This window comes from Peromyscus maniculatus, chromosome 16 (assembly GCF_049852395.1).
Source record: "Peromyscus maniculatus bairdii isolate BWxNUB_F1_BW_parent chromosome 16, HU_Pman_BW_mat_3.1, whole genome shotgun sequence".
Lineage (NCBI taxonomy): Eukaryota > Metazoa > Chordata > Mammalia > Rodentia > Cricetidae > Peromyscus > Peromyscus maniculatus.
In genome coordinates this window covers 57,928,235-57,948,326 of record NC_134867.1, presented here as the reverse complement: position 1 = coordinate 57,948,326, position 20,092 = coordinate 57,928,235, and the positions used below count along the sequence as shown (strand labels likewise).

Below are 20,092 nucleotides of genomic sequence, written 5' to 3'. Positions count from 1 at the left end.
AAACTACAGACCACGTCTCTCATGCCTCAGCAGAATACCAGCAAAGTGCATCAAGAATCGTAAAAAAGATAATTGCATATCATGACCAAGTGGGATTTACCTCAGAAATACATCAGAAACACAAGACAAATGAGAAGAGAAATACACAGTGGGATTCTCAGGGGAGTGTGGCATGTAGACCAGATGGCAGCATGCCTCCATCCTCCAGAAAGAATGGACGTCCTCAGTTTGGGGGATTGTGGGGCATGATGGTTTGGAGGAGGAAGAGCCGAGAGTCATGGTTCGCACTTCCTAGGAGGGGTTATCCTATGTGTTGGGATGTGATGCTCAAAGATCGGACTCATAGCAAAAGAGGAACACTGAGGACCAGAGAGGCAGGATGAGCTGCCAAGGGTCAGGGGCTAACAGGCAGGAGGAACCCAGCTCTCACACTCATCGGTCAGATCCTCTCTTGTCCAGCTGCTCAAAAGACTACAATTGCTCTGGATCTTGCTACCCATGAACTTCAGGGAGGGAATAATATGGGCAAATGCTTACATTGTACTTGCCCTGTGTCAGGCAAGATTTAGATGCTCTCCATTAACCCACTTATCGTCACAGAAGCCCTACCAGATGACAACACTAATGTTCTCACTTTATGGATGAAAACGTGGGGTCGGGGAAAGGCTACGGAACTTGCCAAGCTCACTTATCTGGTAAGTGCTGGCCGTTTGGTCTCTGCAGTCAGTTCTCCCTCCCTCTGTCCCCTCTGTATCTAAAGGCTGGCTTCAGTTCCACCATATAATGGTCAGCACCCTGGACTCCCAGAGCTTGCCGCTGGCTGACTCTACAGCACCCCCATGTGGAAGAGATGCCTCTGTACGGCTCCTATGACAGAAGAGCATAGGATCACAGATGGACACAACACAGTTCCCTGCTATTATGGTTTGACTGCGAAATGCCCCTCATAGGCTCACAGGGTGTGGCCGGTGGTGGGCGGTTCTGGAACCTTTAGGAGAAAGTAGGACACTTGGGTGTTTGTTCAAAGAGGGCATCTTCTTCCTACCTGCTCTCACTCTCCCCTCCCCCGCTCTGCTTTTTGTTCTCCCAGGAGAGAAGAACACACTCTTCACGCATTCCTGCCGCCAAGTTCTACGGCACACACTCTTCCACCACCACGTCCTGCCCAAGCAATCGTCAACTGAACCATCTGAATCGTGAGCCCAGATAAATCTCTCTTCCCTTAAATTGTTCTCTCAGGTAGTTTGGTCGATGCAATATAAAAGCAACCAATCCATGTCCCTTTACAGAGTCCACAGTGGCTTACAGCACCTTCAGGATGGTCTTTGTTTACTTTCTAAATCCAAGGACCACACAGAGCCATCTGGGGCCGTCAGTGCTAGGGATGCTAGTCATGAAACTAATACACGGCCACTGGTGTCCATTTATGAAGGTTTCCAGTGCTGCCTTCATAGACTTGCTTCCATCTTGTGCTGACTGCGAAGACCTTGAATTGGGGGGGGGGGTGCTCAGCACTATAAGCCCCCTATCCCTGGAATCTAGCACTCAGCGCACAGCAAGAACCTTGGAGGAGGTGCTGGGTGAATGCATGGTGGGAGTATGCATGTACATCAGCATGGGTGCCAGTCAGAGAAGCAGTCAATAGACCCTGGTGGACATTCTGGTATATTCCCCTTACAGCTAAAAAAAACTGAGTGATAATTTTTCCACTGTTGGTTTAGGATTAAATGAGGTTGTTAGGTGCCTTGGACATCTGTTGTCTAACAAATTCAGTATCGCCCCTTGTATAAGCATATATCCTACTCTCCCTGTTCTTGCTTCCCTCTGAGAAATACGGCACGAGGCCTCCAGGGTCCCTTGCGTGGACACGTGTGGATGCTCATGGAGAAGAGTTGCAAAGACTGTGTTATGTCCATACTGCTCTCAAAGGAGACTATTGGTTAGTGATGCGACACAACACAACCAAGACACCACAGCTAGCGAACCATGAGTCCGAGCATCCTTCTGCAGGGGGCTGGAGCCACGGGTGACCAGGGCATGGGATGACTTCCCTACCTCTAGGTCTTGGAGATAGGCTGCCACCAACCTTCACCTTGCACCTCTCTACGCTCAGCAGCAAGATTTCTCCAAGTCTACCCCCAAGCCAGCTCCTGTGTGACACAGAAACTCCACGTAGGAGACTCAGCTGCACAAACAGCCAACAGCGGGGTGGGTGGGGACTTGAACTTCAGCTCCGCAGAAGCTGGGAGCTTCTTTAGGCACACGGAGAGGCCGCTGGCTTCCAAATACCCCAGGAAGCTCAGGCTGTGAGGGTCAGGGTCGACACGCTATGGCGCAGATGTTCACGGTAAGACATTTCCCGCTCCCCCTCAACCTCCTGCTTTACAGTGGAGTGTGCATGCTGCAGGCATGCTCTGGAGAGGTGTGCAGGCAGTTTGATTTACACTGTAAATAGTGGAGCCCTGGGTCCGAGGATTGTACAGAGCAGCTGCAGGCTGGTCTAAGATTCAGGGTGGAAGTACGGAGATGGAGTGGGCTGCCCACTGCCCACTTAAAGAAGCATGGTGCGTTATTAGAGTAGCATCGCACACTGGGTAATGGACAGCACAGGAAACAGAGACTATCATTCAGGTCCAGCCCTAGTGGGAAGGTAGATCCTGTCCTTTAACAGCTCTCTGCTTTTGTGGCAGGGGCTTCCTTCAATGTGCCATATGCACTTGGGGCAAAGATACAGTGTGTGTGTGTGTGTGTGTGTGTGTGTGTGTGTGTGTGTGTGTGTGTGTGTCTTCAGTAACAAGTTAATCAAACTAGATATCATGGTTCCTCCCTGAATACTGTGCAGCTTGGCCATTCACCTCCCCCATGCTAGAATGTCAGTCATATGGGTGTTCCAGATGTCCCTCCTACTAAGGCATTTTTTTCCCCCAGACATGTGTTATTAGGTTAGAGGGCATGTCAGTAGAAGAGAAAGCTTCACAGGAAGCAGTGGCCCAGCTGTGGACAGCTCCTACCATGTCACTCTGCGATTGCGTGGCCCCGTACATAGTGATCCCGTTGGATGGTGCTGCTGGCTGTGGCGTGTCAGGCTGGATGTATCCTCTTCTGTCGATTAGGCTGCAGAAGAACACACACAGGAAGGAGAGGGTGAGGAAAAGCTCAAAGATGATAGCAACGTGATTTAAATGTCTAGGCCTGGGGTCCCTATAGAATGAATAATTTCAAGTACCAATTTGATGAGATCAAAAATCCCCTGAGAGATGAGCCTATGAGCATGTCTGTGGGAGATTATCTTGATTAAGGTTAATTGAGGTGGGAATATCCCACTGTAGGGGGCACCATTCCCCAGGCTAGGATCCTGGACTGTATGCAAAGGAGAAAGTGAGTTCAGCATAAGCATTCATTGTTCTGTTTCCTGTAGCATGAATATTAAAAGTTCTTATTAATAAAATCAAACCCGAGGCCAGTTATTGGGGTGAATACTGGAAGGTCAGAGAGACAGAATAAGCCACAGCTATCTCACCTCACCAGTTCCTCAGCTGGTCCTGTTTCCTCAGACTGGAAGCCTCTGAGTCCTCATCCAGAATGAATCTCAGCTGAACTGTATTGCTCCAAAGCCTGAAAGCTTAACCAGGCCAAATGCTTAACCAGCCAAAAGCCTCTAGTTTCTGGTCCTCACGCCTTATATATCTTTCTACTTTCTACCACCACTCCCTGGGATTAAAGGCTGGCTTTCTGGGATTAAAGGTGTGTGTCACCATGCTTGGCTATTTCCAATGTGGCCTTGAACTCACAGAGATCCAGAGGGATTTCTATCTCTGGAATGCTAGGATTAAAGGTGTGAGTGCCACCATTTTCTAGCCTTTGTATCTAGTGGCTGTCTGTTCTCTGACCCCAGATAAATTTATTAAGGTACACAATATTTTGGGGAACACAATACCACCACATCTCCTCTCTTTTTGTCTAAAATTAAAGAAAGCTTATAACTAATACAAGAAAAACTATCTTCAATAAGTATATGCAATATACAGTCAAGATTACATTAACAATGTCTAGTCCATTAACATTTGACAGATCCAGACAAAAAACTCCATTATATATATTAACAATGTCCAGTCCAGTAACATCTGATAAACTCAGACCAAAAAATTTTCATTACTTATCTTATTTAAAACAAGTAGTTCCTTTTTAAAAGTAGATTCCATAATCTCCCTTTTTATCTTATCATATCCATATTCTTTTTTCTTTCATAATACATTCAGTAGTCTACCTTTTGTCATTTTTATATCTTCCCCTTTTCTTCAGTGTAGATTCAATGATCCACCTATTTATCCTATTATTTCTTTATCTTTTTTCTCAGAGTAGATTCAATGATCTATCTCATATCTATATTCTCTTTTCCTTTTTGCTTTCTAGGGGTGAAGATATCTTTAGGGAATCTTGAAAAGAAAATTTTGGGGTTAATCATCAAGTCCTGTATCGTTTGTCCAGTCTCTGGATAATAGGAAAGTTCAGGGCTTGTTTCAAGTCCTTGTTTGAGTAGTCTGTCAAGCTGGATCATCTCAACTAGTCCTCTCGAAATTGTTCTGACCAGTTTGTAGTCCAAAGTCGATTTTTCCATGGTGTTAATCGGCTTAATGGCTTTATCATAGTCCATGTGGAATCATCGTTGTAGGATCCTGTCATCTTTTTGAAGATTTCAAAGTCACTGTTAGGCATGGTCATGGTTTCCTGCAGACTTTTTTTTTTTTTTTTTTTTTTTTTTTTTTTGCCTCCTCTGTGGTTTGGAGCAATCACAGTCTGATAAATGTCTGTCTCTTGGAACCATGAACATTCTTCTCTAGAACAGAAAATCTTCACAACAATTTCTCCCCACCATTTGTCTTGCCAAACTTTTCCAAACTGACCTTTGCCGATGCTTTCTTGTAACACGATGGTCCTGGCAATTCTTCTCTGAACCAGCAGCAGTAAACCCTTCGTCCCAGGTAGCAGCATCACCGCAGTCACCAACACGATGAGAAGGAGCTGGCAACGTGGAGCAGTAGCCACTGCTTCCATGGCCCCACCACTGTTTGTGGCTCAATCCGGGCCAAAGCTTCTCCCAAGCCTCCTAGGCCGGCTCAAACTCGGGATCCTCCTGCCTCTGTCTCCTTCAGCAAATCCTACCGGTGTGCGCCACCACAACCGCCTGAGTGTAGCTTGGGCCTGAGCTGCGGCTCACAAGGCCACAGGCAAACAGCTTTTTCATGAATTCGTAACACGAACGTTGGGCGCCAGATGTAGCATGAATATTAAAAGTTCTTATTAATAAAATCAAACCCGAGGCCAGTTATTGGGGTGAATACTGGAAGGTCAGAGAGACAGAATAAGCCACAGCTATCTCACCTCACCAGTTCCTCAGCTGGTCCTGTTTCCTCAGACTGGAAGCCTCTGAGTCCTCATCCAGAATGAATCTCAGCTGAACTGTATTGCTCCAAAGCCTGAAAGCTTAACCAGGCCAAATGCTTAACCAGCCAAAAGCCTCTAGTTTCTGGTCCTCACGCCTTATATATCTTTCTACTTTCTACCACCACTCCCTGGGATTAAAGGCTGGCTTTCTGGGATTAAAGGTGTGTGTCACCATGCTTGGCTATTTCCAATGTGGCCTTGAACTCACAGAGATCCAGAGGGATTTCTATCTCTGGAATGCTAGGATTAAAGGTGTGAGTGCCACCATTTTCTAGCCTTTGTATCTAGTGGCTGTCTGTTCTCTGACCCCAGATAAATTTATTAAGGTACACAATATTTTGGGGAACACAATACCACCACAGTTTCCTGTGGATACAATGTGACTAGCTGTATCAAGCTGCTCTGGTCTTGGCTTCCCTATTGTGAATTACCCTTGACCTGTGAACCAAAAGAATCCTTCCTCCATTAAGTTGCTTTTTATTAGGGTGTGTTATCATAGAAATAGGAAAAGAGATTAGAACAGGCTCTTTCTGTGATGGACCCATCTTGACATCTTGGAATATCCCATTATGCATCCTCTACATGAAGCCAGTTACCAAATTCTGTCACTTTTTACTTTAGGGTACTGAGATTTGAACCTTGTATGCTAGTCATGTGCTCTAACATTGAGCTATATCTTTCCCTGTCACTTCTGCTTTTAAAGAGGCCCGTGGCTCTGCTTGTTCCCCTTGTTTATCTAAAGGCTTGTCACCTGCTACAGATCCTAGCCGCTTCCTCTTAGCTCCCAATGTCACCCTTGTTCCTCTCCAGCTTCAAGGTCATGTCATCTTATCACACCCAGTCAGAAATGTACTTGGAGTGCCCCCACTGTGCTGGTGCATTGTGGGAGACCGGAGCAGACCACACCTGCATGTACTCTGCTTTGCTCTCTCTGTATTTATTTTCAAACCATCCCCACCAAAGCCACATTCTCTCCACTGACATTGGTTTGAGGAGGGACACTATGGGCTGACTTGTACCAATCCCCGCACCTGTGAGTGCGACCCCATTTGTAACCTCTGGTTACTTTGCAAAGGTAACCATGAGAAGATGATTTCCTAATTGAGGAGGGTCTCAGCCCACTGTGACTGGTGTCCTTAAGAAGAGAAGGCAGACAGCAGTGCCATGTGGAGAAACAGACATGGGAAGGAAGCCACAAAACACAGGCACACGGACTAGAATGTAGAAGCTCCAGACCAAGGACGGCTGGCCACCACCAGAGGCTGGGAGGAGCAAGGATAAACACTTCCTACGCAGAGGGAGCAAGGCTCAACTCCTGATGCTTTCATTCCAGACTTCGGATCTCAAACTGTGAGAACTGTATGTTATTTAAAGCCCCTCATCTCGTGACACTTTGTTATAGCACCCTAGGAAGTACTATACAGGTAGTACCAGGGGACTTAGCTTCAGAGACTCCCTGGAGGGATCCTTAAGGCCTGAACAGGGCACATGACAACAGGTTAGGTCTGTAGTAATAGGTATTCCTGACCACTTGGAGAACAGCTCTGCCTGTATCAGAGAAGTTGCAATGGGAGGTTCTTGGATGAACCCTGGATAACTACAAGCTGTAAGATGAGATAAATCCTTTTCTCCTCTGAGTTTATTTTGACCATGGTGTCACAGCAATAGAAACCCCAACTAAGATAGGTTCCCTCATACCCTCTGTGGTAGTTTGAATGTGATTGCCCCCATAAGCTCATAGGGAGTGGCACTATTAGGAGGTGTGGCTTTGTAGGAGTACGTATGGCCTTGTTGGAGGAAGTGTGTCACAGTAGAGGTGGGCTTTGATGTCTCATATACGCTCAAGCTACACCCAGTGTCTCAGTTCACTTCCTATTGCCTGCTGATCAAGATGTAGGAGTCTCAGCTCCAGCACCATGTCTGCCTGCACATTGCCATGTGGAACCATGATGATAATGAACTAAACCTCTGAAACTGTAAGCCACACAATTAAATGTTTTCCTTTATAAGAGTTCCTGTGGTCATGGTGTCTCTTCACAGAAACAGAAACCCTAAGGTACCCTACCCATTTCCTCAGTCTTTCACTCTTCCCTAGCCCCCTCCTGCACATGATGAGTTTTTTTTTTTTTTTTTTGACTCACTAGATCACCCCCTTCATCATAGACTGCCTCCTTCTTGGGAAGAGAAGGCAACTCAAGCCATGTCTGAGGTGGATGGCACTGCTGAGCGGACTGGCCTGATGGGAAGGTCCTGTTACGTGAGGACACAGAGCTGAGGGAAGAGAAGGCAAGAAAGGCCAGGAGGGAAGAACAGAGATGAACATCATCACCTTCATTGGCCTGGGGCCAACCCAGGGGTGCCCATTAACACACAGAGAGGAGCCCAGTCCTTTCCCTGTCAAGTTGATTCAATGGGGTGGGGTAGAAGGGGGTCGAGATCACTCCAGCCAGCATCCTGGGTCCCCACAAGGAAAAGGAAATCCAGCTCAGCATGCCAATCTCAGAAACTGCAGCTAGGGACTTTCCACTCAAATGTCCCAAGTAAAGCTGCAGTCCTTGTCACCACTGATCTAGAGCATCCTTTGGCCTCTCTCTGTTCATCCTACACACACCTCCTCTTTCCCCTTCTAAGGACCCTCAGACTGTTTCTAGACTGGAGCTGTTTAAATCAGGACTCACTACCTACTCAAGTAAACATTTCAATTGGCAGATCTCAGTTTACCTTATTAGCAAGCAATTCAAACAGTTCTATGGGGGAGGGCCACTCTTGAGAAGCGTCCCTTCCAAAGAACTTGGATCTTAAAGACTATGGCCCAAGTCCGGCTAAAACGCTCTTAGGGTCACTATTGCATGCATTTATCTATCTATCTATCTATCTATCTATCTATCTATCTATCTATCTATCTATCTATCTATCCATTAATTCATCCATTTATTTATTTATTTATTTATTTATTTTTGCTTTTCGAGACAGGGTTTCTCTGTGCATGAAACCATCACCAAAGCAACTTGGGGAGGGAAGGGTTTGATCAGCTTACAGTTCCACATCACTGTTCACCATCAAAGGAAGTCAGGACAGGAACTTAAACAAGGCAGGAACCTGGAGACAGAAGCTGTGGCAGAGGCCATGGAGGTTGTTGCTTACTGGCTTGCTCCCCCTGGCTTTTCCAGCTTGCTTTCTTTTCCAACCCAGGACCACTTGCCCAGGGATGGCCCCACCACGTTGTGCTAGGCCTTCCCCCAACAATCATTAAGAAAATGCTGTGCAGGCTTGTCTACAGCCAGACCTTATGGAGGTATCTTCTCAGTTGGGGTTCCCTCCTCTCTAATGACTCTAGCTTGTGTCAAGTTGACATAAAATTAGCCAGTACAACTGAATTCTTGTCAACTTGACACATGAATGCATAACTTTTCAACTAGAACTTTTCCTTTCTCATTTATCCCCAAGATGGCACGTAACTTTAAAAGTCCCACATTCCTTATAAATTCAAACACATTAAAACTTCAGTCTCTAAAATATCTAATCTCCTTAAAAATCCAAAATCTCTTTTAAAAGTTCCAAGTCTTTCACTGGTGGACACCTGTAAAAATCAAAATTAAATTAAATACCTCTCACTTCAAGAGGGAAGAACCAGGGCATAGTTACAGTCTGAACAAAGCAAAACCAAACTCCAACAGTGTAAACAACTCAATGTCCGATGTCTGCGATTCACTCGTGATTTTCTGGGCTCCTCCAAGGGGCTTGGGTTGCTTCTCGGACTCTGCCGTCCACAGCACACACAGCTTGTCTTCTAGGCTCCGGCTGACTCCATTCCACTGCTGCTGCTGTTCATGGTGGTCATGGCTCTGGCATCTCCACACCATTGGGGCCTCCGCTGGAACTGGGCTGCACTTTCACCAACAACCTCTTCTGGGCTCTCTCATGATGCCAAGACTCGGCTTCTCTGCATGACGCCTTTACTCCTTGGCCTTCAACTGCCACTGAGGCTGCCCCTTCACCAATGGCCTCTCCTGACCTCTCACAGTGCCAAGCCTCAGCTGCTCTCCGTGACCCCTTCATGTCTTCAAATCCAGTACCACCTGGGTGACTCGTAGATTACCAAGTTCAGCTGCCGGTGCAAGGTACGACCTTGGCTGTCTCTGGATCACAGCTTCCCAGAAGATTTCACATCAACGAACCTGGTCTCTTCTTAATCACCACTAATTTCTCAGCTCCAATTGACCAGCACTGATTGTCCCAGCAAAGCAAAGGTTTCATTTCATTACTTCTGGAATCTTGTTAATCACAGGCGATTCTTCAGCCCCAGCTAACCAGAACCACAGGAGCTTAATTCAAAATGACAAATGGCCCTGATTGAGTCTTTAAACGTGCCCCCCCCCCCCGACACTTCACAAACCAGGCCTCCATCTTCTGCACAGCTCTCCACATTCTTATCTTCCAGGCTCCTCCAGAATAGCTCATCAAGCGTTGAACACTCAGTGGCTTTTCTTGCATGAATTTCCAAAGCCCTTTCACGGTCCTCCCCCAAACATGGCCAGGTCTACCACAGACCTGGTACCAACTTGTCCTAGTTAGGGCTGCATTTGCTGTGATGAAACGCCATGTCCAAAGACACTTGGGGAGGGAAGGGTTTGATGAATTCACACTTCCACATCTCTGTTCCTCATGGAAGAAAGTCAGGACAGGAACTCACACAGGGCAGGAACCTGGAGGCAGAAGCTGATACAGAGGCCATGGAGGGGTGCTGCTTACTGGCTTGCTCCCCATGGCTTGCTCAGATTTCTTTCTTATAGAAACCAAGATCATCTGGGCAGGGCTGGCACCACCCACCATGGGCTGGACCCTCCCGTATCAACCACTAATTAAGAAAATGTCCTGCAGGTTTGCCTACAGTGGGACCTCATGGGGGAATCTGAGGCTCTGTCCTCTCTAATGACTCCAGCTTGCGTCAAGCTGACATAAAACCAGCCAGTACAAACACCAAGTCAATCAGTTGTGAGGGAGGCCATTTTGGTCATGACAAGTTTTGATCTGTAAATATACAGGCAGGGCCACATGCAAATCCAGGACCAGGAATAGGAAGGGCTGTGGACAGAATGAGGGGGTTTTCAGTTCCTTTCCTGGACTCCAGTGTGTATTCTGGTTAAGGGAATAATGGTCTGGGTCTTTATTCTTATGCTCCTCCAGGTCCTCTCCATGGCCTACCCTAGGACTCAACACCACGCTCACAGAAAGACAATCTAAGATGTGAGGGATTCATAGCTCTCAAGGTATTTCCTGACCTAAGGACCCCTGAGAAGGCAGCCCAGGGGGATCTGGAGCTCTTCATGAGGGGCCTGACCCTCATCTCCAGGCAATTCCTTTCTCTGGGCTTTGCCTGCTCCTGTCTGTCTGTTCCCTAAGCAGAGTCCCTAGGGAGTGGATGGGGAGCCAGGTGGTGGTGGCAGTGGCACACACCTTTAATCCCAGCACAAGGGAGGCAGAGACACTCGGATCTCTGAGTTGGAGGCCAGCCTGGTCTACAAAGCAAGTTCCAGGGTAGCCAAGACTGTTGCACAAAGAAACCCTGTCTCGAAAAACAAAGCAAAACAAACAGAGTAGATGTGGTTCCCCAGAGGCTCCTAGTTCAGGAGAGAGATATACTGCACTCCTAACCTTCGGGGCCAAAATTGGGAGAGGATCCATTTTTAGTTTTCTAGTGATCCCTCACTAGATGTGAACACAGCAGCCTTGCTCTGGTTGAATGGCCTTGGGCACGTGTCAGGGCTGTTCTTCCACTCCAGTTACTCCTCTTCTCTGAGGAGGGTTTGCCGGGGCTCACAGCAGCATGGAGTGTGCATCCCACAAGCACACATCAGTGAGAGCTGCACACACAAGGGGAACTGCCTTGGAGGCTATCCGGCCACCTTGGTGGTTTCTCTTTGTTTTTCACATTTGAGACCAGATGGAGAAAGTACAAACCCATTAGAAACCCACTCAGACACACCTGCCACGGATGCCTGCTCCGTTGGTATTTGTAGAGGAAAGATCAGTTTCTGAAGAAACAGTCTACTCTGGTGTCACGCACAAATCATCAAACGTCGGCTGTATTTTGAACTTGTGTTAATTCTGACCTGGGAACGCACGCACTGGTTCCAGTGTCAGATGGCCTGATGACCCAGCATTTGCTGGCTGTGTGATTTTGGACATGTTATTTGGATTCTGTGCCTCAGTTTACTTACCCCTAAAACAGAAGACAATGGTATCCACTTCATAGGCGTGGAATGAGCATTTCAAAAGTCGATACATACAAAGCAGATAGGAGGTAAACGTGCACACACGTGCGTGCACATTCACACAGACACACAGACACACACACACACACACACACACACACACACGGGGGTGGGGGTGGGGAGAAGGTTCCAGCTGCTGCCACCAGTAATGGCCACCTTCAGTGTCACCCTGCGACACCACCTACTCCGTTTCCCCTAGATCTCCCTTGGGACAATGTGAGCATCATGTCTGTGCCTCAGCCTTTAGCGTTTATCCCTATATGGTTTCTAGTTGCTTCCTACACACAGCTCTGGCTCCCTAATTATGCGGACCACAGGTCCCAGGTCACCCCAGAGGTTCAGCGTCAGTCAGTAATGAGTGAGGAGGTCACATGCTTCTGTCTTCCTCATACGAAATAGAGGAAATTTCTTCCCACTTGGACACAAATTCAGTTCAAGACCAAAAAGAAGTGACATAAGACCAAAGGAAGCTGGGCTTCTGTGTCACTGAGTGTGTCTAAGGGACACACAGAGGACAGTGGAACTGGGGGTCATCTGTGGGTGTGGTCGGCTCCAGGGGCGGGGGGGTGGGGTGGGGTGGGGTGGGCAGGCATCCATCTCTGAGCTGCATTACCACAGACAAGACATCAGCTTTCCTGAGACCTGTGACTCTTACCTGGGGGAGATGGGCCCGCACAGGGCGACACAGCAATTTGTGAAGATATTTCCATAGCTGTAGGGATTGTAATTTTCTTTACCTCTTTTATTGGACCAAGATCCTTTGATCTGAAAGAAAAGGAACATCAATCACACGATGTCTAGAGTACCAATGCCAGAGTTTAGGGAAAACTGGATCCAGAGACGCCTTTGAAAGATGCGAACTAGGGCCGGGATGTAGCTCAGTGGGAGAACCCCTGCCTAGCACATGCCAGACGCTGGCTTCCTTGGCTAGCACTAACAGTCTTTACTGGGAGAAAATGAGGCATTTTCTCCCTGTGGAAAACAAGCATTTATACAAAACTTAGAAATATCCTCAAACAGTAGCTTAGATTGGGGGAGAGTGACCGTCTTTGGGATAAAAATCCTCATTTAAGATGATACGGTGCTATTAAAAGTTCCTCTAATGAAAACCAGTGGAGACTCTGTTTTTCATATTCATACCTTGCACCTGTCTTATTTGTTTATTGCATGTTATGCTGCATAGGTGTGTGGTGCATGCACATGCGTAGGTAGGGGTATGGGCCTGTTGCATACGGAAGCCGGAACAAGATGCCTGCTGGGTTCCCCTACTGCTCTCCAGAGATGTTGTTGCCTTAGACAGAGTCTCTTACTGAACCTGAAACTTGTGGCTTCAGTTAGGCGGGCTGGCCTGTGAGCTCATAGGTTCCGCTTGTCTCTGTGCCCCCATCCCCTCAATCAATGCTGGGGTTCCAGGCACGTGTGGCCAGCCACGTGGGCACTGGGGAATCAAATTCAGGTCCCCATGATGGCAGAGAAAATGCCCTTATCCATTGAGCCATATCCCTGGCCGTCCCAACCCTAAGCTGTAATCAAGTGAATGCTAACTGAAACAACATTAACATGGGTCCCTTAACTGCCAGTTTAGATCAAGAATGCATCCTCTTGTTAAAACTGTCTGTTTTGCAGATTCCAATATTTATAGTTACCGAATCGAATGTGCTGTTTTAGCAGTTTCTCATCTATTTTATCATTTCGTTTCCTCGGCTTTTGTTTCAGGAAACTGGATCTGTTCTGAAACATTTAACATGCATGGGCAGGCAAAAATCTCAGTATGGAGAGCAAGTAGAGAGCTAGCCTTGCTGAGAAGGAGCTTCCAACATTATGTTTCCCGCCCCACCCCCAGCCCTCCCTTCTCCCTGCATTATGAATCGGCAGAGGCTCCTGGACTCAAAAGTACAACTTCGGGTCAGGGCAATTTCCTCCAGAAGCCAGAGATATTAAGGATGAAAATTAGCCCCCAAGATGTCACCAGCCATGGTCTGTCTTTGGTTGGGGAAGTGTGACAAGCTGCCTCCAAAATTATGGAAGAGGGTTGGAAGAGGCTTCTCGAGGTCAGACCTGGGTGTCACTCGGCTCATCTTCGGGATGGGACTGACATCATGATACAATGTAGGCGGGTGCAGAGATGCCCCACACATACGTGTAGGACCCTGATAGGGCTTTCCCTCCATCCTCTGTCCCCAGGTTCTCACAGCTGGAGTGGGATGTAGGGGAAAAGGTGGCCCCTGACCTCTCCCTTCCTCTTCCTCCTCCGAGGCTCACCAGGCAGATACCCACGTCAGGAACTTACATCTTCATTTGTTGTCTGGTTGGAGCTGATCAAGTATGTGTGGAAACCTGAGAGGCCAACGATGGACCAGACGGAGAAGAAGCACACCACGGCCTCGAGCACAGTGAGTGAGTCAAGGAGAGCAACAAAGGAGAGCAGGGGGTGGGCACAGCTACCAGAGAGGCGGATGACAGGAGGTGAAGGGCTGAAACCCCACAGGCGGGTTCCGGGCTCAGTTCTACCCTTTCCCCACCTCCAACCAGAAGTCTCCGTCCTTCAGGCCAGGGGCCACCCTCATACTCTCTGCCACCCCCACCTCCCCCAATGCAGAGGGGCGGGCACCCACAGCTCTGTAATGGCTGCTGGACTCCCTGGCCATCACTTACTTCTTCAGAGTGGACAGTTTCCCCTTTGACCTTTACCTTCCCAGACTTGTAACGCAACCAAGGATGGATGGAAGCTAGCCGCAGCTCAGACCTTCGATGAAAGGACTAACTATGAAGTGTCCCTCTGGTTTTAGCTTCCGAAGGCTGAGGACTGTCTCACCAGCAAGCATCTCCCTCCCACAGGATGGCTTCTGAGACTCAGAACCTCCTGCTTCTGTGGCCTATCAGGTCTCAGTTCACGAAGCAGGTGAGATGCGCTCATGCCTGTGAACTGGAGGGTGACTCTAGGTGTGGAATTGGGCGGGGGCGCTCCTTCTTAGAGACCCCCTGCCCAGCTCCGCAGCTGAGAGAGGACAGTGAGAGGAAGCCAGGCATTCAACGTGATGTGTCGCCACCAAAGGAGGAACAGCCTGGCCTTCTTCACCAGATGGCATTGATCAACCAAGAATGCAGTCGTTTGAAAGGATGAGAGAATTTTCCCATCCCACAAATGTTTATAAGAGCCTATTTACAAGATACAGATGTTTCTCAGGAAAAACTAATTCATCCTGAGGCAGATCTGGGGTTTAAATATACATCTCGCATTCTCCTAGCAATGAATTACAGACTGGGGAAAGTAAAGAAACCTTGTGCTTTCATTATGCAACCAAGGCTGGAGGGACATAGATCAGGCTGTGCTGTGTCACCACTGATGTTTCCAGGTTGGAAGTAATTCACCTTCGATGACAGAACTGAATCCATTACCCAGTGCCTCTGTATGATGATGGATGCTGTTGATTGGGACATAGAATCTCACATCAAACGGGAAAAAGTGAACGGATCTGTGGACTCACAGTCACTATCATAGGACATCACAACGTCTGCTTTTGGAGAAGCAGGTGGTTGGGAGGGTCTAGAGGACAAGAGAAATACAAGGAAGAAACCCCTAGCCAGGGCCGCAGAAACCTCCAGGAAATGCTTCCTCCAGGAAATGGCTACGGTGGAGCTTTATGTGTGCATGGAACAGTGGCTCATGTATCCCAATGGCCAGGGCTCCCATATGTCATTTCTTTTTCTTCCTATCAGGGCTGGGAAGTGGCTCAGGAAGACTTCCTGTCCCGCACTGGCTACAAAGCAGAGGTGGAGTTCAGGGGGGCAAGATTAAGTGACCAGAGAGGAGGCTAAGTCGAGGGGATAACTAGGCAGTGGCACTCGTTAGAACTTTATGCAGCTAAGGGAAAAGATCAGACATTGAGATGAAGTGACAGGGTAGCTGGGGAAAAGATGTGGTCCAGGGGAGAAAAGAGAATAAAGATGGGAGTCGAACACCAATCTCAGGAACACCTGTGCATCACCAGACGTTTACAACCCAGATGGAATGATGGGGAAGTCAACATAGAAGGAAGGCTCAAACACGAGTCATAAAAACTGCAAAGTAAAAGTAGGGTAGGGTTGGAGCATGTGAATGGGCTCCAGACTTCCAGCTACTCCATTTGCAGTGTGACCTGCAATTACTAACTGCTTCCATTAGGAGGCAGTGTGATGGGTGGGTGAGGAACTGTAGAGGTTTACAGAAACAAAAATGGTGTGTGTGTGTGTGTGTGTGTGTGTGTGTGTGTGTGTGTGTGTGTGTGTGTGTACCTACGTGTACTTAGAAGTCAGAGTCCACCCTTGGGAGCCATTTTGTGCCACTCACCTTTAAAATTTCTTTTGAGTCAGGGTTTCTTACAGGCCTGAAGCTTGCCAAGCAGGCTAGGCTGGCCGGCCATTGAGTCATAGGAATCTGCCTGTCTCTACCTCCACAGAACCAGGATTATAAGTACACACTACTATGCCAGCTTTTATGCATGGGTTCTGGGATTGAACTTAGGTTCTCATGCTTGCAAGCCATGTACTTTGCCAATGGAGCCACCTCCCCAGCCTAGAAAAGTGGAACTTTTATATGAATATGTTCTATGCTTCAGAGGCATTTCTTCACTGGTTAATAGAGTACAGCGCTACTGTGAGCTTTTAGCTGTCACAAGATGACATGATGCCAAGGGACAAAGAGAGGTACTTTTGCTGTCCCACCCAGCTGATAATGCTGCCAGCTCTTCTGTAACAACGGCTGCCATCACTGGAGACATGTCAGCACAGGAACTGACTCACTCTATCCTGAGAGCAGCTCATTGATAAATGCCACTTCCTTTCAACAAACGAGGGGACCAAGGAAGCAATGAAGGAATCCCCTGTAGACACAGAGCCGAGCTGGGGCTTGTAGCTCGGGTGGTAGAGTGCTTGCCCAGCATGCACCGTGCCCTGCATTCAGTCTTTGGCATTGTGAAAAACCAAGCATGGTGGTACCTGCCTATGATATCGCAGTACATCCTGAGGTGGATGTAGGAGGAGACGTTCAAGGCAATCCTTGGCTACAGGGTGACTTAGAGGCCAGCCTTGGCTACATGAGACCCTAACAACAAGACTGACAGCAGAGCTGTCGGTGAATGCTAGAGGCCTGCCTGGCCAGCATAAGAATCTTCAGCTGGTTCTTTTCCTAATTCTTGCTGGAGGTCAGTGGTCCTTGGCTGACCTCATCCCAGTTCAGAGAGATAGGGGCCCTTTTTATAAGAGACTGGGCATCTCTGTGGAAACCAAAGGAAATCTTCTCCTTATGCCTACTCTCGGATTCAGGTACAGATATTCCAACAACGCATTTCACTGGCCCAGCAGCTTGATGATGAAATATATGTTCTGTAATGAGATCAGGACATGTTATTCTCTTAAAAATTGCAAAATATTTTTTCCATTTTTTAAAAAATAGAAATGATAGGGCTGGAGAGATGGCTCAGTGGTTAAGAGCACTGACTGTATTCCAGAGGACCCGGGTTCAATTCCCAACACCCACATGGCAGCTCACAGCTGTCGGTAACTCCAGTTCCAGGGGACCTGACACCCATGGCAAAACACCAATGTACATAAAACTTAAAAAAAAATAAAATAAAGATTAAAAAATAGAAATGAGAGAAACAAATTCCGTTTGGGGTCAATTTAATAAGAAGTTGGATGTTTGTTGACTGAATCAGGGATGGCTTTGCATGACAATCATTTCCACTGCCTGGCTCCGTCTATCTAATTCAGCCTCCAATAAGACAGGCAGCTCCTTTTTGGCCAGAGGCTAGCTGTGAATTCCCTTAAACTCAAAAGAGTTTGCGCTACGTGTGAATGTTCAAAGTGCTGGCCTACGGACACCCTCCGGAGCCCTTCCTGTGAACCCAGAGAGTAGGCTGGGCAAGCACCAGCTCCATGTTCCAGGGAACAGGCTCTGTTTATGGGGGCAGGGCAGGGAGGTAAGCAAGGGGAGAAGTGATACGGAGCCTTGGGTGAGAGCCAGGCAAAATGGCTAAGGATGCTTCAGGCTGGGGATAATCACAAGCAGTGGGAGACCATCGGACTATGTCTTCAGCATCTTGGGGTTCCTGATCTTTTCCCATAAAGAGGCACAGAAAAGTTACTTTTCTTATAATCTCAGTAATTAAAAAAAGAAAAACTTTTTCCTTGAAGCGCCTCCACACCACGGAGACACAGGAGCCCCGAGTCAAGCTGCTCTGGCTTTTTCTAATCCCTTTATTTCAGGCAGGAAGCTGAGGGCCAGAGACCAAATCACTTTTAAGGGCTCATATAGTCACAGCAGAACCAAACCTAGAACCGACTTCTAGGAGACGCATACCTCTTCCCAGGACCCCAAGCCAAGGCAGTACCACACGGCAGCCAGAGCCTTGCAGGCTCAGTGCTCATCAGGGTGAGACTGAGACAGAGACTTGACTGTTCTTTCTTGGTCAAGTATGAAATGTGTGTTGGTGGGTTTCCTTATTAACTAGGACTTTTGAATGGCCAGGAAGGGACCACATTTAGGGGGCTCTGCAAGGGTCCTCTCCTTTCGGCCATTTCCAAGGTCCTGGGTCACCTCTTGGTGGGGCTTTAGGCGTGAACCCCACAGTCCTCATCAGAGAGGCTGTGCAAGAGTACCTGCTATTTAAGACATAAGAAACCGCGTAGGTGGCCTACGGCTGTGTCTGCCTGGCGGCCACTACTGAAGCAGGTGTACCTCACAGGAACGGCTCCTTCATCGTCCAGCAGAGGGGCGATCCTACCTAGAGGCAGAAAAACACAGATGTGCTGTCTGTCACCTGGCCACACACACACCCACCACTGTGGCCATTTGCATGACTGACTGATCCTGTAAAAAGAGGAAGGGACTGAGATCACTTTCACGGTTTGATCTGACCACAACACTGCCCTCCAACCTTCTTCGCCTGTGTGGGGAGTTCCAGATTCATGGCGGAAGTGACCGGGATCCCAACCAAACTTCCAACTGGCGCTTTGAAGAAACAGAATCTGACAAACGGGCTCTAACGGTCATTTAGGTGACAAGGTGTACAAGACCCGGGGGAAGCTCTGGAAAAGAGCAGCCACGGGGTGAGGGTGTGGGGAGATGTCTCTAGTCATCAGAAGGGACTGCAATGGGACATGGGACGGGACGCGTCCGGACATGTCTCTCAGCACAAGCATGGGGCAATATCCAGTCTGTAGTAGGGACAGATGCTCGATTCTGAGGCGGGTGTCCATGGATGCACAACATTCCCAAGATGCTTTTGGGGATCCTTTAGGTAAAGCCCATGTTCCTGTCAATTTCCCCACTGGACACCAGCTCCAATCTCCTCCCTCCCTCCTCTGTGTGCAGCCTGCCATGGTCGCCCAGCAAAAGGTACCATCCTAAACCTCAACTTCCCAAGTGCTGGGATTATAGGCATGTGCCACTACACCTTTGGAGGTAAATAAAGGGAGAATTGTAAATATTCACCCAAAGAACACACTGGCTCTACATACTTTAGAGTGTAGAAAGTATTTTAAAATGAACGAGGTAGATTTATCTCCAGGTAGTATTTTGAAACAAAATCAAGTTGTAGAACAATGCAAAGAGTAGGGTCCTTGTAAGATACAAGCAACCCCTTAGCCACATACAAGTATGTGTTCCAACTTCATGAAGACCTTCTGGAAGGACAGACAAACTGACAAGGAGTCCCGCACAACGGAGGGTCAGGGAAACCCTTCCTTTCCTCCCGTTATATTTCTTTTGGAATTAGTTTAGAACTTCAACCTTAATCAATTCACTACCCACATTGTGATCTTACGCGACATAATTGGGGTCTTAGGTTTCAGGCCTCCCTTCCTCCCATCGGCTGGCTGGGGCTGGTGGGGAGGCGTTGGCCTCTTTTTCTGAGTGGAGCAGGGCTAGTGTGGGGAGATTGTGGCTCTTGCTTAGGTGCCACTAAGGATGCCACTGGATTTCCCCGGCACAGGGGCAGCTAGACGCAGCCCTGAGGGTGTCTGTCTCTATTTTCTTGTAGTCTTTTGGACATCAACATCTATCCGCATGGACGGGCTAGCCAAAGCCCATGCTACCTTCGTTATTTTCCCTCTGTGCCACATGGCATCCTGCCTGCCAAGCTTCTAGTAAATTCTATTAAAATAGACCAATGCCCATTAGTCTGTGGGTGCCTCTCAGGCGGGTAAGTATCGCAATGAATGCAAATTGGAGATAAAGAGGCTTTCTAGGGGGAAAGCCTTCACAAATGCCGAATCAATTACCATTTGATTTACCAACCACAGGAAATCCTTTTCATTTTGGGAGTACTGAACAATAAGTCGTGATTAAAAATGACTGTAATCCCTTAAATGGGATATGAATGCCATGCTAC

General features: G+C 47.9%; 1 protein-coding gene across 3 annotated transcripts in view; it reads right to left on the bottom strand.

Moving 5' to 3' along the window:
* The window catches only part of Zdhhc14 (zDHHC palmitoyltransferase 14), a 260,775-nt gene that overhangs the window by 17,247 nt on the left and 223,436 nt on the right, over positions 1-20,092 (bottom strand). For all 3 annotated transcript variants that reach the window (XM_006978060.4, XM_042262366.2, XM_015996765.3), the window contains 3 exons: positions 14,011-14,113; positions 12,376-12,485; positions 3,012-3,114 (listed from right to left, as the gene is read on the bottom strand). In XM_006978060.4, the coding sequence (XP_006978122.1) occupies positions 3,012-3,114; positions 12,376-12,485; positions 14,011-14,113 (316 nt within the window). The remainder of the gene's footprint in view (positions 1-3,011; positions 3,115-12,375; positions 12,486-14,010; positions 14,114-20,092) is intronic.